A 23,162-nucleotide genomic window follows, 5' to 3' on the forward strand; every position below is an offset into this window, starting at 1 on the left:
AATGCAACAGTTTTTGTGTGAGAAAAACAAAGATGAATGTAAAAGAATGCAAAAAAACAAAAACAATAATAATTACTATTTAGACCCTTTGATGGAATGTTTTTATGGAAATTCTGATTTTTGACACTGCTCTTCTCGTGAGCAAGTGCAGGTGACCTTAATATTGTGGCTACAGTGAGTCAGGTGCCATTTATCTCAAGGGGGGTCTTTTCGTGCAATGCACGCGATCGTGGGAGAGGAAAAAGACCCTCACGTGGAAACCGCTGAGCATTGAACTTGAAGAAATTGCACAAGAGCAATATGCGTTTGAGGTATGTCACACCTCCTGCTTTTCAAACTTGTTGACAACAGAAAATGTTCCACTCGTGACAGTTCCTGGCAAAAGAAGACATCTCTGATGTAAGGGGCCACGTCAGCACTTTTGACTGCCGGTATGACATGTTTTTTTTTTGTTTTGCATTTTTTGAAAGTTTTTTTTTTTTTTTTTCGCTGATACTTGCGTTTGTTTGTGTTGACTGACTAAATTTAAGATTAACTCATCCACTGCCTACTTTCATCACAGTCATAGGAAACTTGTATTTAATGGTTTCAAGTTGTCTAATTTCCACACAAGCATTGACACTCATCAGACTGAAGCGGAGACAAATTCAAATGATGCTAATGCTGGTGCTTTGAGGATGACAAAAAATTCCATCCAATTACCACAATAAAAATTCGCGGTTTTAAGCGTGCGTGTGTGTGAAATTCTTGTAATCTTCTTTTTTCAAGCCACTTGCAAACTGTCACCAAGTTTGCTTAATTTTGAAATGTGGAAGGTACCCACGCAAACACAAGTAAACACATGCAAACGCCACACTATAGACAAAGGCCAGTTTTTATTGGTCAATTTTAAAAACAAAAAAATAAAATATCTCAATAACTTGACGTGCTAGAAAAAAAATTGACATTTTTTAAAATCAGCGTCAGAAATACGTTTAGTGACACATGAACCCATCGCTGATTAAAATTGGCTCTTGACCAGTTTTGACTTTTTTTAATTTAAAAATATTTACAAAATACAAGCAAATATTTAGCGACTGAAATTAATTTTCATTCCGTATATCCTTTCCTTTTATTTAATTTAACATTTTACGCCGTCGTAATTATGAGACATTTGACTTCTCTTTACAAAGTGCTTTACGGTAGTCCGCCCGCCGCACTGCATTGTGGGACACTGCGAAAAGATGGCTGCTCCCTCTGGCAACATGCAAAAGTGTCAATAACGTAGCTTTTCAAGCGTCTAACCTTACTCTCTTATCGTTATTGTTGTTTTAGCAACAAATTATTCATCTGGGGTGCGACTGAAAAGAGGTAAATGGTCCATTCAGTGTCACACGCCGGTTCTTATTTCCCTACGAAGAGCAAAAGTTCATGTTGTGTGCTAGCTCGAGCTACATGGAGGGTCAACGTAAGATTGGGAGGGAAAGACAAGCACGTACAGGACGTGCTATCAAGATCTCAATTGATGATTTACCTTTTTATTTCAGAAGACATGTTTGCTGTCAAGGGGTTGCTTCGAGCCGGAACCTCCTTCTGCATGACGGCGGGGGCGATGCTCGACACAGTTCGAACCATCACCACTGGTGAGGAAAGCACAGCGGGTCCCGACATACGAGCAAAAATAACGAATGCTGCCACAATACATTTCCAAATTGAGACGAATTGTGTCACTTTCTAACTTCAGAGTTCTCATGTGACATGTGCAGGTACATGCTGCCACATCAGGATGAACGCTATCCCCAAGCCCAAAGTGGTGGATAGGTGGAATGAGAAAAGGACCATGTTTGGCGTATATGACAACATTGGAATCTTAGGTAAGTACAGTTGATGAACATGTTTTGTTAGAAAGTCTACTACAGTCATACCGTAGTTGTTGCTCCCATGGGTGATGCATGTGTCTCCAGGAGATTTCAAAGCGCACCCCAAAGACCTGATCCTCGCCCCCTGCTGGCTGAAGGCCTTCAAAGGCAACGAGCTGCAGCGTCTCATCCGGAAGAAGAGAATGGTGGGAGACCGAATGATGACTCTGGAAAAACACAACTTAGAAAAGAGAATCCGCTTCCTCTACAGACGCTTCAACCGAACCGGCAAACATCGCTAACATGTCACAATGCCATCCGACCGAGTTGTGTATTTAATTTTTTTGTAAGTTGTATACGTGTGCTAGTTTGCTTGGTAATCTGACACACAATGTACACCTGCTTAAGGTTGCAAAATTCTGAGAAGTTTCAAAGCTGGAAATTTTCCATGGGGATGAATGGGAATAAACAAGGAATTTACTCAGTTGAAGGCTGGCTTTTTAATGGGGAACTTTAAAATACTGTACTTGGGGAAAATATATTTCAGCGTAATCCTTAATAATAAAAAACAAATTTCATACAAGTGCAGTGGTACCTTAATTTAAAAATGCCACAATTTTTCAACAATAACTGTGTGGAAGGAAATTTAATAGAAATGTTCCCCACTTCTTGTCTTCTGATTTTTTTTGATGGGTTTTAAGTTTTTTTTTTCAATTACATAAGCAACATCGCATTCACAATCACAACTTCACTCTGATTTTCACATTATGACTCATGTTCATATTTCAGAGATATTTTAAGATAAAAAAATAAAGATACTACTCTGCATATGTTGTGTGGACCATACTAAGGTCTAATTTTATTTTGCGTTAAGTGAGACATCGTACATTTTACAGTATGTACTTTTATTTTAAGGGTAATGTAGGATAATTTCGAAACGTTACTGTGTATTCTTCAAATTTTTCCCAGCAGATTTTCTTTCTTTCTGCGGGCATATATATTTTTTTATCCTCTATGACAAGTATACTGCAGTTTCAGGAGTTATGAAGTCTTCTTCGATTGTTTGCATGACAGTAATATATTGCCCTCTGGTGGCCATGTCGCGCACACCAGAAGGAGCAGAAAATGTTTCGCCACATCCTATTATGTTTTTTTATTGAGTATAATAATCTAAAGTTCTATTTGCCTGATTAAAAAAAACACATTACAAAATTCGTTTTTTTTTCATTTAATTTTGAATCGGATTGGAGTTTCCATTCATAATATAAATGGGGGTTAGAGTCGTAACATCGAAATGTCGTAATGTGAGGACCCACTGCACAGTACGTACAAAGGAACGCAAACATATGTACACTTGGACCTGGAAGTCCATCCATCAGTGGAAAAAGAGTTGAGTCAACACTCCGTGAGCATTCACGCACTGCAGTGACGTCCATTTCCACCCCCTCTCCGAACTAGGGCTGCGGTACTGCAAAGTGTGCAGGTGGAGGAGGGGCGGGGAAGAGGGGGGGGGCTAGTACCGCACTGTGGCTCCAAGTCCAAGTGGGGAAAGGTGGGAGAGCAACTCGACGCATTACTGCAGCAGCAGCAGCGGCCCCGTGCATCACGCTTCATCTTCCGCGCAGGCGCAGAAAAGCGCGACAAGAAGGAAGGAAAATTTACAAATCATATTCGCCAGCTTCCGGAGTGGAAATTCGTTCATCGAGTCCGGTGTTTTTGCTTCGTTTTTTGGGGGGGCGTGGAGCTGGATGCTGAGGAGAACTACTCAGCATCACTCAGCTCACTTCTTGTATTTGCTGACTCGGCTGATTTTTTTAAGGGGGGGGGGAGGTTGCTGCACTGCGGCACTTTGATGCTTTTTTGACAAACTTCTATTATTTGTTGTGTTTTTTTCCGTCGTGTGACTCCTTGCTTTCGTTGCTGTTTCGCTTCGGAACCTCTCGGTACCTCCTCCTACTTCTGCTCCTCTGCTGAGTCAGCACAAACAGCTGCATAGAACATGTGAGTGTTTTCGCGAGGTTGCAGTGAATTATTGTTATGGTGGATTTTGGATTGAGTTAGTGTTTTGAATTAAAAAGCTCACCTCGTTTGTTTTATCCTGTTTTTTTTTTAACGTTTTTTTTTTTGCTGACGCCAATGCTGAACACTAAATGGCGCATTGTTATTTTGCTGGAGTCACTTTGGACATCCTTGGACCATGAACTATGCTGTTTAATCGAGTTAAATTAACAATTAAAAAAAAAGTGGAATAACCTTAAGAAAACGGCCACAACATTAAGTGCACTTGCGCAATATAAACACGCTTGTATCTCCGTTTTTTTTCTTGTTTATGATTAGGCTTAAATGTCTTTTAATTTATCCTCCAAGCTGCTCTTTTGATTTTACGGTTCTATCTATCTATCCATCTATTTAAAAAAATGCATGTTAGGTTCATTGAAGACTAAATTGTCCATCGGAGTGAATGATCGCCTGTCTTTATGAGACAGGATAAGTGCTATAGAAAATGGAGGGATGGATTGTTTTTATGAAGACACATGGTTGGACGATTGCACCGAAAAACTTGGTGGTAACATTATGGAAGCTTTGACAAAAATATAAATGGAGATGCCGTCACTCTGCACAACTTTAGGTGCATCAAATGTAAATGTTATTTGGCATCTTGAGCTCAAAGAACTCGACTGATGTGAGTTGAGGATCTTCTTCATGTGGTGCTTTGCCGCCATCTTGTGGCATCTTGGTGCAAAGGAGAAGAACCACGCGGAGTGTTTTGCCGCCATTTTGGTGTAAAAGAACTAAACTGAAGTGAGTTGAGGATCTTTTTTGTGGAGGCATCTCGTTGCCAAGGAACTATGTTGAAGTCAGCTGAGGAGCTTCATTTTGTGCTTTACTGACATCTAGTGGCATTTTGGTGCCAAGGAACTATGTTTTTTGAAGAAGTTTTCACTACAATTTGCAATTTTGGTACAAATTTTGCTTTTGAGGGCCCCGTTAAATTGAGTTGGACATCTGAGAGATTCCGTCCCCTTATGTCCTCATTTCAATTATTTAATCTTCTCTTCCTCAAGTTCATTTACAAATCAAATTCCGCTCAGGTCCGCCCCAGATGCCGCAGCCCCCGGCGCTCCGGGAGCCCCCGGTGCAGACGGAGCCCCGGGAGGTGCACCTCCAGCACCTCCCAACACCTCCAGCAACCGCAGACTACAGCAGACACAGGCCCAAGTCGAGGAGGTATACACACACACACACACACACACACAAACACACACACACGCATACTCGTTTTTGCCAATTGTGAGGTCCACTTTAATTTAGTACACGCACACACACACGCACCCCTACGCACCCAACACACACACACACACACACAAACGGACTCCTGTGTTTCCCAAATACTCACCAAATGCTTCCCTGTCCCGAACTGCCAGGTGGTGGACATCATGAGGGTGAATGTGGACAAGGTTCTGGAAAGGGACCAGAAGCTCTCGGAGCTGGATGACCGAGCGGATGCCCTCCAAGCCGGAGCGTCGCAGTTCGAAAGCTGCGCGGCCAAGCTCAAGAACAAGTACTGGTGGAAAAACTGCAAGGTGGGCACACGAGCGCGGGTCCCTCAAGCAGGTCAACTGTCACTGCTGACGTCGTCTTCTTCTCTTTTCAGATGATGATCATGATGGGCATCATTGGCGTCATCGTGGTGGGAATCATATTCTGTGAGTACACGTGAGGGTCTCCTCCATTCTTGTGGCACTACTAAATTTGAATAATTGGGGGGAAAAAATCACCGGGTTATAAAATAAGGCTTTAAAATCCTAGAAAAAAATATATAAAATAAAGGACAGGTAGTGTGCTCGCTTGGAAATTTGAATGGTTAGTATTAGAATGAACTGAAACTAAGTAAATAAGTAAACGTAAAATTTTAAAAAAATTAATGAAATAGAAATTAGAGTGCTTTTGAAAAAAAAAACAATTAACTGGAACTACATTCTATGTTTAGAAAATTAACTGTAGTTATAGCAAAAATGTCCTTTGTTTTCATCTCTATCAGTTTATATCATACATGAGCTTTCCAGTCCATTTATTTGCTAAATCTTTGTTAATTTTAATACGTTACACAATACTTAGTTACCTTTTTTGTCTTGGACTTGACAAAACTCCATATATTAATAAAAAAAACAATTCCAATACTAAAATTAATTACAAATAAATTCAACTAAAAGAAACAACAAAAAAAGAACTATATAACCGTGGTTGAGGCATAGCTAGCTAGCTACCTAGCTAGCGGTTAGCTAACAGCACATAACAGTGTTAGAAATGGGAGAAGTAACTTGCAATATAAGTTTCCTATAAAGAGCCATCCTACATTTAGTAAATTCCTTTTTTTATTCCTAACTAGCCACATTAATTCTTGCTAATTCCACAGGAAAGTTTCCAACTTTGAAAATTCCGGGAATTTTGCAACAGTAACTAAAGGTGTACTGTATGTACGTAAGGTTGCGGCTGACAAGCTTATTAAAAGAATGGGTTTTATGTCTCAATTTATGGTTGTTTATTGTTTGAGGCTTTTGATATATTGCGGGGGGACCATTAGACTAATGATTTCTCCTCTCTGTCTGCGCCATTGGCAGTGTACTTCTTCTACTGAGCTTCACCCGACACGGAGGAAGAATATGGACTTGAGAATGTTTATCAGATGGATGACAGACAAGAGCGTACAAAAACAACAACAAAAAAAACAACCCCCCCCCCTTTTCACCGTCCTGCCCTCACACATCATGGCAGCTTACACTTGTCTCTGCTGTTTGTTTTTTTTTTTTCCTTGCCTTGCTCGTCGTTTTCACCTTAAACTCCGCTTGGGTTCATCGTTGCTCATGTATTATTGAAGAAAGCACGGCAGGATGAAGAAGGAAAAGCAGAGGAGAAAGAAGAACATCTGCATGGAGGTAGTGGTGCGTAGGAAAACCCGTTTTAGCATTTATTCCATTTCTTTTATATCCAGCTCAAGGTCTAAGCACCAGTACGCCCGAGTACAACATAAGTAGGAAGACACGGTTGTTCTACTTGTCCAATTTATTTGTTTGTTTTCTTTTCATTGAAATAATTTGTTAATTGGTTTATTGTAAAATAATAAATGAAAGAATATTAGTAGACACATTTTGAAAATTCTATCTACGTTACTGTTGAATCTTTTGGGGTCACGATATAGTCCAGGGGTCACCAGACTTGGCCTGCTCTAAAAATAGCCCACCAGTGACATGCATTCAATTTTTGCGTTGCTATTCTAAAAAAAATGTTTTTGCTGCTGTTTTTTTTTTTAAGTCACTCTTGCACTTCTCTAAATTTCATTTTTTAAATTTATTATCATTATTTGTTTTTACAAGTAGTACAGTTCAAAGGTCAGGATTGTAGTGTGGAGTCATGCTAGGAGACGCAGCCCAAACCATATTTTCAGTTTCAAAAAGCTTGCTGACATTCTTAATGAGGCTAAAAATCAAATTTAAAGAAATTTGATTTAAAAAAAAAATTGCATCAATGATTTCATGATTAAGATTTTCCATGCACATTTGCACTTCAAAATCGAATGTGGAGACAAAAGCTGGCCCATTAGCTGCTACCCTATCACTCAATGTACGCGTTAATGCAAAGTCAACCAAGGGTGAGCTTCGTTTCCTAGTTGCATGGCAAACGTTTTTGGTCGTAATAACGCCACTCAAGCATCCGCTCTTTCTTGCTTCAAGTGTTCTCGTCATCCCTACTCACCAGTGCCAAACTGCGACTACTTTGAACCGTTAACAATCATGTAGCATTGACCCTTCTAACAAGCATCTGTCACGTTTGGATCTATCTTTCGGGATATTTTTGTGCAGAGGGGTTGTTAAGATAAGCGTTATGATGCTCCTATTTTCTTCTAAGACTAATGAGTGAGTGGATCACATTAAAAACGACGACAACGACATTTCTGCATAGCTGTAGCTAACAAACAATCAGATTATATTGCGAAACGGTATTATTTGGATGTTTTTTTTGTGTGTGAATTACATGGACAATACAACGATAGGTGAAAATGTTTGCAAGAATAAATGCATGCTTGTCAATTTTGCTGATGCCAATAAAAGAATTGAACAAAACCGTTTTGAGGACTGTGTTATGTCTTTTTAATTTTTTTTTTTATTCAAATGCAGTATTGATATCATCCATCCATTTTCCACAGCAGTGTATTGACTTGTTGTCGGTCAAACCAAAGGAAGATATAAACATCTGGGTTGGATGTAGCCTGTCGGGACACCGACCCAACCACGCTAAAAACGGCCTAAAAAGTCAATTTTGTTTCAGACTGAAAGTCTTTTTTTATCACACAAACAACTCGGCAGCAACAGGTTGTTGGGATGATGCAAGAAAAGAAATACTGACTGGCGCGAGCTCGACTGTGTGTTAGCCTCAGGTCGCTAGCTTCAGCTAGCCTGTTTAACGCTAGCATTAATAGATTAATTACAGCAGCAGCGGGACCACATAAAACAACAACAACGGCAGCGTAGCAAAACGGCGTCACCAAAATCAAAATTGACACTAAATTATTACGTTTAACACGCGGACAACCGAGTGCTCACAGGAGATTTTTGGGAATACAACACAACAGCAGTAAGAGCAAGCGCATTTTGCGGCGACGTCATTTCCGCTAATGTCGCGGCATGTTGCGACCGCTGCCTCATGAATGCTAAAACTGGACTCGTTGAAGCATAGCTCATGGTGAGTGGTATCATTTTTTCTTAAACATTTGTATTTTTTTTATTTCTACACGGTGTATCAAAAATATGTTTTCAGATAAGTACAGTCAAAGACACGCCTTCATTTCACAAAAATATATTTTATATTGTTCTCATCATTTAAAAAAAAAAATTCCAGTGCTAATGCTAACAATGTAAAATCCCATTGACAGGTTTATATAAAATTAGCATCAAATTCCCGCATGATATTCCTTCATATAACGAGTCACAATGTCACAAACAAACGATGTAGTAACACAAAAACATATAATCTAACATTTCTCAGGTGCATGTATTCTTCCTAATTTGTGAAAATTTGTAAAATTAATGAACATCGTTCTAAATGTTCTTCTTCTACTCTTTTTATCATACCGTACACTCTGGGTACTTCATACATACATGGTACCACACTGCCCCTTAGAGGCTGATGCCGGTACAGCGGGAAGCGTATTTTTATTATTTAATTTTATTTCATTATTATTATTTTCTGGTTATTTTTTCAAGTTAGAATTTTAAGCTGAGTTTTAAATATTAAGTTTTGAAATCAATGACTTATCATGCTTATTCCAATATCAATCCAAAATATATTTTCTTTACTTTTTACTATTTTTTTTTTCATTATTACCCAGCCCTACAAAGAAGGAAGTTTTTAATTTTTTTTTTTTTAATATAAAATACACCCAAGCACAGGGACAGCATACAAATTCAAACTAAGTTCCAAACCCACAAAAAGTATTGTGAAGAAAGTAAAAATCATTCAGAGGCTTTTATCATTTTGTCGTGCGCTACCTAAAAAAAAGTTATATTACTATTTTAGGTCAAAACAAATTTGCAATTTATATTGTAACATTATACATTTTCTTGGTTGGAGCTATCAGCATTGTTTACGTTTTATGTTGACGGAACTGGTCAGAAATTAAATAACTGTTGCTAGAACGAAACATGCACAGTGAGCAAAATATCTTACATTTATCGTAAATACAGCAACTATCCTGCTTTAACCACATAATAAATAAATCGGAGTTTCTATTTGATTAACTGGTAGAACAACACCACAGTGACGGCCAGAAGTGACATCACCCACCAGTAGTCATCTGTAAAACGACAAACCGTGTTCATCTCATCATCACGATGCCTTAAAATCAATTCAGCGTGCTCATTTTATAATCGAGTCGGTACCTGCTTCTAGATGTTCTACCAGCACACTGACAGAAACAGGAGCGTCCAGGGCCACGTGGGACACCCTACAGGTGATTCGGGTTCCCGGGACCACGTCAGGGGACACAGCGAGATGGGATGAGAGCGAGTACGTGCCGTCACCTTGCTTCCGGTGGCTGGACAGCGAGCCCTGATTGGGGAAGAGGGTGGGCTCCTCGTCCATCGGCGAGTGTGACAGCCACTCCACCTGATGGAGAAATTGGCGCATCAAACACTGATGTGGATGATGGACAGAGGTACCTTGACTTACAAATGTTACAAAAATGTTGTCTATGATTTTTTATTTTTTTAGTTAGTTGCCGTTTGCCTTGTCCATTTTCCACTTTAAATAGCACTCATTAACTCACTAAGCCACACCCCTTAAAGGTACACAAGCAAAATAATAACTACAGTACAGTACAGCACAGTAATTACACTTTATAAAACCAATTTATTTCTGCACATTCTTTTTTGGTCTATATTTAGACAATCCAATCATTTGTTGTTTAAAAATGTAATAAAACAGTTTTGAGGGACTGGCATGGATTATTGGCACATCAAAGGTATAATGGCCTTCTGTTGTTTCAAAAAGAAGCCACCGGTGCGGGGTTGAAGTCACAATTGGATGAATGGCGATCCAACTTGTTACTTTAATGAAAACAAAAAAAAACATTTAATTTATTTGTGTCACATATAATTATCTCAAAATTATTCGTCACCGTTCTCCAATTCAAACCTTTGAGAAATGAATTTGTTGAATAGTTCGTTTTACTTGTGAGCTGGTCGAATACTTTTCCGCTGACTTCCACGTCCCACTCTTCCCCCACAGGTACAATTATTCCAAAATTTAAAGTTCCACAGGCCGCACCACCATCTCTGGTCTACAGAGGGCACCCTCCTTGCTCAGGGAGGCAACAGCGCTGTCAAATCATATATTCATTCTGGCCCCCAACAAAAGGGGAACATTAATTTAATCCTATATTCATGTAAATTGAGCTTGGTCACGGAACATCTTAAACTGAGACGTCAGGGTGCCGCAGTTTTTCGAAAGGTAGCACCCCATGCGGTGACTCACCTGAGCATCCAGAGGGTAGTATTTACTACAATGGCAGCTGAGGGTCTGCGCTGTATTTTCCTTTAAAACGAGCTTCTCCTCTGAGAGTGAAACACTTGGTGCTTCTGCAAAGTAGAGAAAAACAGAGGAATGCATAATACATGATCTGCCGGCTGGTTGTGGTCATGGGGGCGAAGGGGGAAACTTACGAACAACCTGGAGGTTGACCACCTGCTGGCCATGAAAAGGGCCGATCGTGACGGAGCAGATATAAGCGCCCTCATCTGTAATCTTTAAGTCGTTCAGGGTCACAGAGGCGTTCCCCTCGCTCACCACCTGCGCAGCATCCATGCTCGATTTCTCACTCCATTGATGTACTGGAAACAGGAAATAGCATCCTCACTTTTTACTAAACAGTCAACGGGGTGGACGCCGCGCTTACCCATGGCGCCTCCTTCCGCATCGTTCAACCTCGTGACCATGTTGATGATTTTCTGCCCTCGTCCCTGATATTGTTGGCGCCATTCGATGTGCACGTCGTCATCGGGGGACATGTCCAGATGCCTGAAGCCGCAATTGAGAAGGCTCGAGCCTCTCAGGGGTGCAGATAGAATCTTGACAGTGGAAAATACCAGAAATGACACTGAGGAGACAGAACACGAGACAGAGGACAAAGCTTTAAAACTTTTTGGGGCAGTTTGGAGCGCGTCTATGAAAACAAGTTGTGTTTGGGTGAAAAGTTATTGGGCTCTATTTTTAAGAAAGACACCGCGTGTGGCTTAACTCTGCGCCGAGGCAAGTTAGAACCGATGGCGGTCATTGTAGAGACGAGTCTGGGCCAGCGGATCTGGGAGACGGAGCACTGCACCGATGTGGGTGGGGTCGCAGCGGACTTCAATCATTCGCTTTCATTCATTTTTAATGTTGTGTGCTTGTCGCGCACATGACAGATGCACATCTGTTTCATAAAGTGTCCACTTTGTGACCGCCACCACCACACTGTCTCTCACACACACACACACACACACACGCACACACTTACTGTACTGTACCTTCAGTCAGCAGTGTTCCAGTATGGCTCAGAGGCAGGCCCAGTTCTTTGTGCATCATGCTTGATTGGTCGTAAGCCAGCGGCACGGCGCGCAGGATCAACAATGCGCCAAAAGCCCCGCCTCTCACATCGATTGACACCAGAAAATGGTCCAATCCCGACCTTTCCTTCAAGCCGTGGGCCGCGTACTTGCTTATTTCGCACATCACCTTCTGCTCATTGCAGCCCGCGTGGAGCAGAACGTCCACGTTGGGAATCTTGAACGATGATGCTGCGATACACGGAGGAGGGACAGTCAAAGCCGGGGGTTTGCATTTATTTGGAGGGAAAGTCGGTTAATATGTGGAAGAACCTTTGGACTCGAACATCATGCCGTGTGGATCCGGGTTGGGCGGCGGGACAAATGAAGTGAACGCTTCAAGGGACTCATCGGAACCAACAAAGACTTCTCTCAAGATGAGCGTGGCCGGACTTCTGGTGAAGGCGGAGTGTGCGTGCGGCCCCACTGAGTCGTCCATGAACTCACAGGACAGAACCACGTCTGCAAACCCGGACGCTGCACAACATCGTTTTGAACAGATAACATCAAAGAATCTAGGGCAGTCACTCAAGCTCGGGCTTGACAATTAACCATTATCGTTGCTCATTTGATATTGAATACTGTTTTGTGATTTAAAAAAAAAAAACCTAAATAACAATTAAGCAATATTGATGAACTCAGCACCTTTTTTAATCTGATTACAGTCATTGTTTTCTAAAGTAAAAGCAGATGTCTGCAAATGTCTTATTTGAATTAAACACTAAAGCTAATGACTCTGCTTTCATGAGAGACTCCAGAAATCAGAGAATAACTGTTGAGAGGCTGAAATGTGAGAATTTGGACAACTGAAAGATATAGAACAACTCCAAATGATTACTTCACTATTAAAATAGTTGTTGAATAATTTACAATATATATTAATATAATAATGGATTAGCTGTGACGGTACTCTGGTTTGACATATCTACACCACGATACAAAACTTAGTTTAGTTTGTTTTAGTTTTGCTTTCTGTGAATATGATCATCTTAATGGACCTGTAGTTGTCGTTCCCATTCTGTCACAAACGTTCACAAAAGTGACAATATCTTACCAGACACGGAGGTTGTGAACAATCCAAACACAATGATTCTTGTCACCATCATCGCGTTTCTTTTTTGGGGTAAATAAAAGCACAACAGGAAATGTGTTCATTAAAAAAAAAATACTTTCACTTTTGATTTGAACAAAATACGTTCAGTTTAAGCGGACATTAACACACTGCAGTATTTTGAAAGTAACTCTATTTTTTTAAGTCACACGAAACGATATTGTTATCGATTACGGCAAAAAAAAAAAAAAAAGACTAACCTGCTGTGATAAGAAAAGAATCACTTGAACGCTTGCGACGGTAACAGTCGCTCTCGTGTTGGCGCATGCGCAAAACGAGCGCGTCATGAGTGAAAGTGAAAGTGAGAAGCAAGCTCGTAGCGGGGAAGTCGCAATGGTGACAAGCGACTGCTTCTGTGAAATCTACGGAGCAACAAAAAAATATCTAACGTATAAAGGATGGAATTCTAATCAAATCTGTGGCGAAGTGATTAAATCGTGAAAACATTATGGTCATGAATTCAGTGACTTAGTTCTTTAGTTCTTAAACTCTTCCACGTGACAGTTTTTCTCAGTACATTTCAGCTTAAGATAACGACTTTTCATTTTAATATTTTTTTTATTTCATTTGATCACTATAGACAATACTACAAAGTTCGAGTATGCTAACCTTTACGACGGTTACTAATTTGCATACTTTGTATGAGGTTCTTGTGTAAAAAGTGAGTGCACGTGACTTTGGCATGCGCAGTATCACGTGACTTAAATCGCCACCTAACAACGGCATTCTCTAACTGCACGTAGCAACGACAGGAAGTGACATATTCAAAGACAGTTGGCGTCATGACACCTTTTTGGCACAAATGGAACCCCATAGTTTCTAGCATGGGCCCGTTTAGCCTATTCTTGGGGGCGCTGAAGCACCTCTAAATTAATTCCCCCCTAAAATGTTATCAATTTTAAGATTTTAGTTACAGTCCTTGTTAAAAAAAAAAAAAATGTTGACATGTTTTTAATCTCATGTGCCTCCCCCCTGATATGGCGCACACGCAAGAAATTTTACCAGTCTATTTATAATTTGTCAAGATGGATGACGGGAAAGACAAAAGATAAGCGCGCCAAGTTAATGCGCGGTTTTGTGGCTGTGGGACAAAAGTGCGGCGGTGGACATAATAGACGATGCTGGCCGGAGAAGAAAAGCGTGCAGTGGCGTCTCATTCTGTGTCGACGCGGCCAACATCAACAATGACTCTCAGGTCCTACAATGACGGCGGAAACACTCTCAGGTTGCACTGCGCCAACAAAAGGGGGTGGATGTGGTTGCAGGAAGGAAGTAAGAGGGGACCAAAAAAAAAAAAAAGAAAAGCGTGCAAATGAGACAGCGAAATGGCAAGATGAGGGGTCAATCGGGAGTTTCCACTGTGTGGGATGACAAAAGTGAAGTGGAGAAACTTCATTTGCAGTCGCACACTTTAGAGAAGATGCACTTTTAACAACGCGAGCAAACCTTCCGAGCAATTTCTGAGGACGGCAATTGAGGAGCTCTGAGTGGAAATGGCAAACGCCAAGTGCAACGCTGACGAGAAGTACTTGAGTAAAGCGGGAAGATGCTGCGATCGCTGCCCGGCAGGTCAGTGTGAGCTCACGCGGCACTCGCAGAAACAGCATCCATAATCGACTCACGCTTTTCGATCACCCTCGCTAGGAAGCTTTGTGCGAGCCGACTGCGACCTCACAAGCAAGACTCGGTGTGAGGACTGCGGACGAGGACTCTACACAGCCACCAGAAACCACCTGACTCGATGTCGTGTGTGCAAGTCGTGTAGTGCCAGTAAGTTGCACTCCTGTGCTCGGATGACGGAAAATAGCCAATATGAGTCCTTTAAAAAAAAAAAAAAAAATATATATACATAACTTATTTACATTGTTGCCGCAGTTGAAAAAGTAACTTTCTTTAAAAAGTACCTTAGTTACTATACTGATTACTTGCCTTAAAAAGTAACGTTACTTTACTGATTGCTTGATTTTAAAAGTAACTTAGTTACTTTACAGATTAGGTAATGGACTCTTTCGACGAGGCTGTTTTGCTTCCAGGCAACAACCAGATTACGCGGCAGGCGTGCGCGGCTGACAAGGACACAGTTTGCAAGTGTGTGTTGGGCTTCTACTGCAGCGGCGATCCCTGTGACCACTGCATGCCCGCGACCTCCTGCCCTCTGGGGTCAGGGGTCAAAGTTCAAAGTAAGGCCCTCCATCAACTTGCGTAAGGATCAAGTGACATAAGTATATATATATTTTTTTTTTTAATTAATTTTGTTTTTTCGGGTACATTTTTAGCGAGCGGAGCCAACGATACGATCTGCGCGCCGTGTGCGAATGGAACGTTCAGCAACGTGTCCGACTCCCACTCGGCCTGCCAGACGCACACCAGGTCAAATGTTTTCTGTGTTTATCGTTGTCATTAGGGTAAGAACGTGCGACTTGTCTCCCTCAGTCCGTCTATCTGGGGAACCTTTTCTGAAGTGAAGTCCATTTTTAAATCATCTCAACTCCTGAATTTCTTAACTGAGAGCTGTTTACATAACAATGGTTACCGTTCACATTTGAACCGTATGATTGTGATTCCCCGTACGTGGTAAGCGATACCCGGACTTAACTTTTTTTTTTTTGCAAACCAATAAAATATGGAAATATTTAGATTTCCAATTTACATTTCATTCAATTCATTTTCATGGAAATCAAACGTACTCATCAATAACTATCTATCTTGCTCATCCAAAAATAAATGTACCTAGATTTGTTCGACTTTGTGTGTCGTTACTGACAGATGCGACGACTTGGGTCGAGTGCTGAAAACGGCCGGAACCTCCACCTCCGACGCCATCTGTGGGGAGTTCAAAACTGGTGGGGAACATTTTTGACGTCAATTGCCGTCTTCGAGTTTCTCTTCTGTGCTGGTGGTCTACGGCCACGATGGAACTAGATTATCTTTCACTGATGACTTTGTGTTTTCTTTGCCATATCGCATTCATTCAGTAAGCATAAGCTTTTTTTTTTTTTTGTAACGTGATTGCGACTCATAACAAAAGAAGGCGGGGCTTCAACGAGGTGCGACGTTGAAAAGGTTTAGGTACAGTGTTTAGTTTTGTTTTTTTTAACCGTATCTCACAATACACATCAATAACCGTGCATCATACATTATAAAATGTACCTACAGTCGTCATTTTTTTGGAGGTGTAAAAAGCAGGATTGATTTTCAATAATGTTCAGCAAAAATTAGGCGATGCTGAAATATTTTTTTCACTCTTTCTTCTAACTTTACAGTGTTAAAATTGTTTGCCACCATCTAGTGGTTGATAGTGGAATTACGCAAAAAAATTAAAATGAGGCAGAACAAAATAGTCACAAAAATCTGCAAGATAGCAAAACCTGTATTATAATTACATAATTGAATTATTGTGTGAAATAAAATCTGATATTTTATTTAAGGTTGTATTCCCCAGCCCTAATAAATAATAAAGAGCACTTTTGCTTTTGCAGGCTGCCCGTGGATTTTACCCGCAGGCTTGTGGCTGGGCTTCGTGCTGACCATACTCATTGTTTTAGGTTTGATGTGCTGGAGGGCCAAATGTAAATCATATCAAACAGGTGCGTATATGCAATGTTTCAAACATTTGCTTCTTTTCAAGACAACTATTTAAGATCTGCTGCTTGCCTTTTGCAAAAATCCTCCCACCACTTCCTTTAATTGTGATTATACAGTGGGCTTATATTTTAAATAATATTAACTCATTCACTAGCAGCTGAGTAAAAAAAAAAAAAAATGCATCGACGTCTTTAGCCGTCAATGGTAGTCAATGATTACTGATGACTTTAAATAAGCAGCACACCGCAAAGCAGTTACAATGTCTTTCTTCCTCTTCACATTCTAACAACATAACAAACTAAAAGCGAAAACCACATCCTGCGCTTTTTCAACTTGATTCAATAACGCGGCGGTCATGTGACGCACATACCTCACCGGCAGCTGACTCATACTGACACCCGAATGTGTGAGGATTGTTTTGACTGACATTTACTGTGAATGCCAATTTCGTGCGTTGCGTGCGTGAAGAAGCCTGCTCAATTTCTTGTGGTTGCGTTTAAAAGTACAGATTCAATTCCTTTACTTAAATGAAAGTTGGAAAAAATGACCTTCAAATTGAATTCTGCATGTAATGTCCACAGCCAGGTCAAACAGCGCCGTTGCTGAGGCGAGGACCACCACGGAGAGTTTGGTGGAGTCTCACCTGCAGAGCCACAAAACTTTTGATCAGTGCCAGAAGTGTGACGTGACGGGGGCCTGCCACTTTACTCTGCTCGACCTGGGTAATAAACAACAACAATGGCAATTATTCAGTAATCTTTGATGGGACATATTTGGAATTGTAACAGTTCAAAAACTCTCAAAATTATTAGAATTTTGCAGTTGAGCACAAGGGCGGGAAAAATTAGGATTAAGGGGGCGAAACATGAACCGGTGGTTTTTAAATTTAAACAATGGTCAGGCCAGGGTTGAGGAGAAAAAAAAACAATCTGAAAATATTTAATTATTATATTATAATAAGATTATTATAATAAACAAAAACTAAGTAACTAAAACTACAATTGGAAAAACACGTTCATTTACAAAATAAAACGAAAATGCTTTTGAAAAATAAAATAACTGAAACTATAACTTACATTTATAAAACTAACAATAATTTTAAATCGCATGTGAGCCCTAGTTGATTTTGAATATTTTTATTTCGCTATTGCTGAAACTATTGAATAAGGAAGCTCAGTTGTTTGAAAATTGCACTTGTGTATATATACAATAAAACTAATAAAAAAAATACTTTCAAAACTAAAAACAAACGGAATTAAAAAAAATAATCAAAGCTAAATATAAATTCAACATAATGAAAAATTCAAAATTTTAGTGTAGAGTGTTTTTTTTTTGTTTTTTTTCATGTTCCACTTTTTAAACCATTAAATTGATTTTTATTGCTCGTGAGCGGCTAGACTAGCATACGAAACGAGAGCAGCAATCCATAAAGTTCTTCTGCCACTGACCCAATGAGCCCACAAACGACGAAAATAGCTGCGGCGACCTTACCCCCATCACACTAAACGCGCGTTCGAAATCCACAAGATGGGAAGTGACCCTTTTAAGAAGATCCTAAATCACGTTTTCCATCCTGCGCAGCGGCCAATAATCTCAGGGCTGGTGATGAGTCATCATTTTTTTTATCAATCAATCTCCAGATGAGAGCACAATCATCGACAGGACGGAGCACAACAGGGACCTTCCGCTCCCTCTCAAAAGCAACTCGTCGGAACATCACAACGGAACCGACGCGTACCACCGGAGCCACTCGGAGCCGCAAGAGGACGAGTGGTGTGGAACATGAATGCCATGTATTGAGGCCACATAATCACATAAATACCGGACATGGAGAGTCATGGCAACTAACACTTGTGGGTGTTACTGCCCCCTGCAGGATCTTAGTGGAACTTGTCATGACAAAGTCAGGCGGAGGTTGCTAGCAGGATAATGAGAACATTTACTCGATTTATTGGGTTGCCATGCTACTGTGTTCTTCGCATATTTGTGATTCCCTATTTGCACTTTTCAAGTTGGAGCGCTGTTATTTGCTCAAAGGGCCATTACTCTTTTTTTTTTTAAATAGAAAAGTAGCGCTTTGCGTCATCCAATGGCATCGGTAGTGTACTGTCACATAAAAACAAAAAAAAGGCTGTTAAATGCCATATTTTTGTGAAGTCTCTTCAATTAAATCCGAGAGTCCAAAATGTCATCACATTTTGTTTTATTTGAAAACAATTGTGGAGGTGTAGCCCAGGCAAAATTGTCTAAATACTTAAAAGTACAGCAGCTGCACAATTTCCTCCGCTATTGTCACTGTGTTGGCACCGTCATACACAAACATTCAATTATATCATACTTTGTGTAACATCATAAGACTTTTTTTATGCATACACACACACACACAGACACACACGTACCTCAACTATTTTCTATACACGTTAAAAGAATTTACAGTGGACCCTGCATACTCAAAGTTCAGCATTTGCAAATTGAACCATCTGTGGATTAAAAAAAAATGTTTTTTTTGCTATTCACAGGGAAAAGTTATTACCGACTTCATGTAATGTGACCCCAAACAATTAGTTTTTATTTCCATTCATCATTGCCCAAGTCGCTTATCCTCACGATGGTCACGGGCGTGCTGGAACTAGTTTTTAATTTTCTTGTCTACAATATGTATGCTATTGATAGTATTGAAGCATCAACTTTTTTTGCAACAAACATTTACCTGTGATCATAACCACACCAAAAAAATTTTAAAAATACAGCGGTGCCTTGAGATACAAGTGGCTTCACTTGCAAGTCGTTTGAGAGGGCTTGATCAATTTTTCTGTCTTGAGAAAAAAGCTAAAGTTTAAAACTGAGTGTGCTTCAGACCCTCACAGCTAGATGGCATCAGCAAACTTCACACATCCGTTCTCTAAACTCGGACTAAACGCATCAAAACCAGTAGAATCTCATAAAAAAAAATGGAACATCGCTAAACCAATCGACACGAGTCGGCGTTGTCACTGCATGGATGAAGTAGCGCCGAAGTTAAAATTGAAGTGCTAGCCTCTCTAGCGTTAACTGCTATGCTGCTGCGAATTTGAAAAAGAAGTTGTTTCCTGAATAAGTGTGGCCTATTTCAAATTTCAAACCATTCATGTCGGCAATTCTAATCACTTTTCGCGGAGCATCTGGGAAACGTCCCTATCCCAAGTGAATAGCGGGTGTCCACCGTTTTCAATCGGCCTTCTTGAAGACTTGCTTGGCAACGACGCCTTCCACTCTCATCTCCTGCCGAGAAGGGAAAAGGCCATTAGGGGAAGACCAAAGTGGTGTTTAATTAATAGTGACAACCAATACATGAATCTCAAACACAAAAGGAGTGTTGGTCAACGACGGGATGGTATCCCAAACTTTATCCTGCCCCCCCTCCCCCAAATTTGACCCTGTGATCCTTTCTTCTCTTTCACTCCCTACTTAGCTCAAAAAAATCCTTCATCGGCTATCCAGCCCTACGTCCTTTCCCAGCTTTTTTGTCGAGGCTCTGCCCCCCCCTTTGCCCCCCCCTCACCGCTTCAGCAGGGATAGACGAAATCCTCACAAGGGAACAATGCCTTCTATTCGAAATGTCTTCATGAGAGACTCACAACCTCAGCAACCCTTCTTTAGAAACTAATTACATTTACTGGACACTTCATTAGGTACACCTTCGCCATCAAATGCAGCTTTACTTTTTGTGCTTCAAGGGGTGATTTTTTTTTTTTTTTTTTTTAATTAAAATGAAAGTATCACAGTCAGGAATAAGATACTGTTGATAGATTGCCGCATTTTCCGGCCGAGAAGCCGCTACTTTTTTCCTCGGTTTTGAACCATGCGGCAAATACAACAGTGTGGCTTTTCTGTGAAATTTTCTTTCACCAGTAGGGGGCGCGCTATAGTTCAGAAAATATGCAAAATAAATCTTGATTGCTCATTAAAACAGAACAGACCCAAGAGAAAAAAAACAGAGTTGTTGCCGTGCTAAAAGGCACTCTTTTAACAATCTGTTTATGTACCTTGAGGTGCATTCACAGTACAAAATCGTTCTTTACATGCAGTAAACGACTCTTTTTTTTTTCAACAGAAAACTGCGGTTTATAGCCCAGTGCATGGTATATCGTTTTTTTTTCGTTTGATTTGGTGTTTTTACCCAAAAACAGTTGCTGCAGCTTACATACATATATAGTAATGCCAAGTTGTTGTTTTTTAATGTAGCTAATACTTTCTGTTTTGTTTTTACAAAAAAAAAAAATGTTAGTAACTGATTATCTATTCAAATAAATTAATATAAAAAAAAACCCACAATGGGCAAACATTTTAATGAACCAATTTTAGGAAGGAGAATTTAATACAGTAAATAACAGCATGTTACTGTCAGTAATTGAAATCCTTAGTGGTGTGAAATAACAAAGAGTTAATATAAGAAGATAGATTTTTTTTTCTTTTTCCCCTCACCAAATGCAGCTTGTTGCCATCCAGCCAGTGCGTCCACCCTCGACCTTCCTTCTCGCCTCGCTGTACGCAAACCAACTTGTCCCCTTCCCAGCTCACAGTTGTCTGCAGGGGTGGGGGTCAAAAACAAGCCGTGAGGACAACCGCACATGCACGCTGCATGTTAAGTACTTTGTCCGTTTAAAACCCTCGAGTCTTGGAACCCGAGGCGAACCCAAAAGTCTCAGTGGCTATCTTTGTCATTTTTGGGGTGTAATTGTTTTCATTGGGAGTGTTTCACACACATCACTGCCCATTGTGAGCTGAACCACAGGAGGCAGCAGCAACACAAAATCCCCGCAGGAGGTCCGGCTGACTTTGCTCATGCAAGCACACAAAGCCAACTTGTATCGCACCTCCGGCTTGATTTCCCTTCCGACGTCGCACACCAACCTGACACGTGCGACCGTCCACGGGGCCGAGGTCTTCTGTGAACTCCTGTCCGATGACAAAGTCCATGTTGAAGTTCTTGAAGGTGGTGAGCGTGCGGATCTTCATGGAACCCGTAGACGGATCGTGGCTGATGTCCTTGGTGGGCTTCAGAAGACATACGATCTTCCTTAGAGCAAAGTTGATGTCTATGGAAGGAGGGGAACACTCGAATGAGAAGATTTGTGTGTGTGTGTGTGTGTGTGTGTGCGTGGGGAGGGGGGGGGGTCAAACAGAGGACATGGTGATGAGCTCAGTCCTTGAATACGCAGCTGCAAATGGAGATTATGCCATTATTGAAATGAGGGGTGGGGACGTTTCATTTTTGCTAAAAGCACACAGGTGTAAATGGAAATGATGGCGCTATTAAATTCATTCATTTCACTTTCTAATAAAAAATAAATAAATTGAAAAAAAAATTCTCATCCACAGCTGCCAAAGGAGGCATGATGAAAATCAAGACCATTTAAATAAATCAAACTAATGCGCAAATTATGATTTTTAAAAAAAAAAAATTATTCCAAGGGTGAGGGCTCCTTTTCGAGAGGTTTTATTGTCACCTTGGTAAATCTTGGTCTCAACACTAATTAGCAAAGACCACTTCACTAAAAAAATACCATGCAGTCTTGAAACATTCGACATGATTGCGCATATTAAGTATTGACTTTTTTTTTTTTTATAACATAGCAGGCCAGATCAAATGCTTTGGCATGCCAAATCTGGCCCGCCAGCCACAGATTTCCCACACCTTCAATTGTAGCGAAGCAACACACGCTGGTGGAAAGCAACATTCTGAGTATGCAATACAGTGGATTGACAGAAAGAAAAAAAAAAAAAACTTTCTCACCTAACGCTGCGAGGTAGGCGTCCATGTTCTCCTGTTGCACCATATGAAAAACACCGGAGTAGTCAGGTTTGGACATGCTGGCTTGGTCCTGAAGTCCAAAGACACAAAGTAAGAAGCAGAGAGATGTTTCAGGCAGCAAACAGTTGATTCCGGTAAGCAGCTATGAGTGACTCACAAAAGGCTCACAGCTTCTTTTTTTCACTCATGGAAGAGTTTGGAAGGAGGGAAGAAAGGAGGGAGGAGGGTTCATTCAATCTTCTTCCCGATTGCCTTTCACTCCAGGGGGTGGAGCCTAAGAGCCAAACATGAGCAGGGAGGAGGAGCATGTTGCTGGGGGAGGTGCGGACCTCCTACCCCAGAAAATGTTCTTACCCCGCCCCCCAAAAAATAAAATAAAATCTCCAGTTAATGATCTTTTTAATCTTATTTAAAAAAAAATAAAAATAAATAAAATATAAAAATATATATATATATATTAATATACATATATATATATATAAATATATTTATACATATATATATAAATGACGGCAATTAAAGTTGGTTCAAATTAAATGACTACAATTCATACATGATTGATTATTAATTTATTTACTAATCAAATACGCACAGGAAGAATGCTACCCATACATTCTTAGAATGGTTAGATTCAGTGATTATTTATTATAAAGTAGTTTTAGTTGCAGCATATATAACGTAGTGTTTAGATGTTT

General features: G+C 40.4%; 5 protein-coding genes across 8 annotated transcripts; 3 read left to right on the top strand and 2 right to left on the bottom strand.

The window, feature by feature from the left end:
- The first annotated feature begins 1,169 nt into the window (after positions 1-1,169).
- On the top strand, positions 1,170-2,328 carry mrpl51 (mitochondrial ribosomal protein L51). Of its 2 annotated transcripts, none has more exons than XM_088306988.1 (4): positions 1,170-1,350; positions 1,530-1,622; positions 1,746-1,853; positions 1,944-2,328. In XM_088306988.1, exons 2-4 carry the CDS (start codon positions 1,532-1,534, stop codon positions 2,138-2,140), a joined length of 396 nt encoding a protein of 131 aa, XP_088163114.1. In that variant the 5' UTR covers positions 1,170-1,350; positions 1,530-1,531; the 3' UTR covers positions 2,141-2,328. The 2 variants fall into 2 exon arrangements, with proteins under 2 accessions (XP_088163114.1, XP_088163113.1); XM_088306987.1 differs by having other exon boundaries at positions 1,172-1,350; positions 1,527-1,622.
- Positions 2,329-3,366: 1,038 nt separating this feature from the next.
- Positions 3,367-7,237, top strand: LOC148328770 (vesicle-associated membrane protein 3-like). The gene is made up of 5 exons (XM_088307534.1): positions 3,367-3,839; positions 4,931-5,066; positions 5,264-5,422; positions 5,494-5,545; positions 6,461-7,237. Coding segments are annotated over exons 1-5 (366 nt in total). The 5' UTR covers positions 3,367-3,837; the 3' UTR covers positions 6,478-7,237.
- A 113-nt stretch (positions 7,238-7,350) lies between these two features.
- tapbpl (TAP binding protein like) lies at positions 7,351-14,915 on the bottom strand. Of its 2 annotated transcripts, none has more exons than XM_088307530.1 (9): positions 14,711-14,915; positions 13,032-13,090; positions 12,251-12,454; positions 11,900-12,169; positions 11,290-11,490; positions 11,057-11,224; positions 10,869-10,972; positions 9,776-10,001; positions 7,351-9,690 (listed from the first exon to the last, which is right to left on the bottom strand). In XM_088307530.1, the coding sequence occupies exons 2-9, from the start codon at positions 13,081-13,083 to the stop codon at positions 9,623-9,625; spliced, it is 1,293 nt and encodes a 430-aa protein (XP_088163656.1). In that variant the 5' UTR covers positions 13,084-13,090; positions 14,711-14,915; the 3' UTR covers positions 7,351-9,622. The 2 variants fall into 2 exon arrangements, with proteins under 2 accessions (XP_088163656.1, XP_088163655.1); XM_088307529.1 differs by lacking the exon at positions 14,711-14,915 and adding an exon at positions 13,289-13,609.
- LOC148328772 (tumor necrosis factor receptor superfamily member 5) lies at positions 13,630-18,864 on the top strand. 2 transcript variants are annotated; one of them, XM_088307531.1, is made up of 8 exons: positions 13,630-14,657; positions 14,733-14,858; positions 15,122-15,268; positions 15,365-15,458; positions 15,855-15,931; positions 16,568-16,675; positions 17,255-17,395; positions 18,314-18,864. In XM_088307531.1, exons 1-8 carry the CDS (start codon positions 14,582-14,584, stop codon positions 18,457-18,459), a joined length of 915 nt encoding a protein of 304 aa, XP_088163657.1. In that variant the 5' UTR covers positions 13,630-14,581; the 3' UTR covers positions 18,460-18,864. The 2 variants fall into 2 exon arrangements, with proteins under 2 accessions (XP_088163657.1, XP_088163658.1); XM_088307532.1 differs by lacking the exon at positions 13,630-14,657 and having other exon boundaries at positions 15,080-15,268.
- rbp5 (retinol binding protein 1a, cellular) lies at positions 18,860-23,108 on the bottom strand. The gene is made up of 5 exons (XM_088307533.1): positions 22,625-23,108; positions 22,450-22,537; positions 21,567-21,751; positions 21,138-21,239; positions 18,860-19,934 (listed from the first exon to the last, which is right to left on the bottom strand). Exons 2-5 carry the CDS (start codon positions 22,523-22,525, stop codon positions 19,881-19,883), a joined length of 417 nt encoding a protein of 138 aa, XP_088163659.1. The 5' UTR covers positions 22,526-22,537; positions 22,625-23,108; the 3' UTR covers positions 18,860-19,880.
- Positions 23,109-23,162: the final 54 nt, after the last annotated feature.

Source organism: Idiotropiscis lumnitzeri, chromosome 10 (assembly GCF_059441095.1).
Source record: "Idiotropiscis lumnitzeri isolate Australia: NSW breed Sydney's pygmy pipehorse chromosome 10, RoL_Ilum_1.0, whole genome shotgun sequence".
Taxonomy (NCBI): domain Eukaryota; kingdom Metazoa; phylum Chordata; class Actinopteri; order Syngnathiformes; family Syngnathidae; genus Idiotropiscis; species Idiotropiscis lumnitzeri.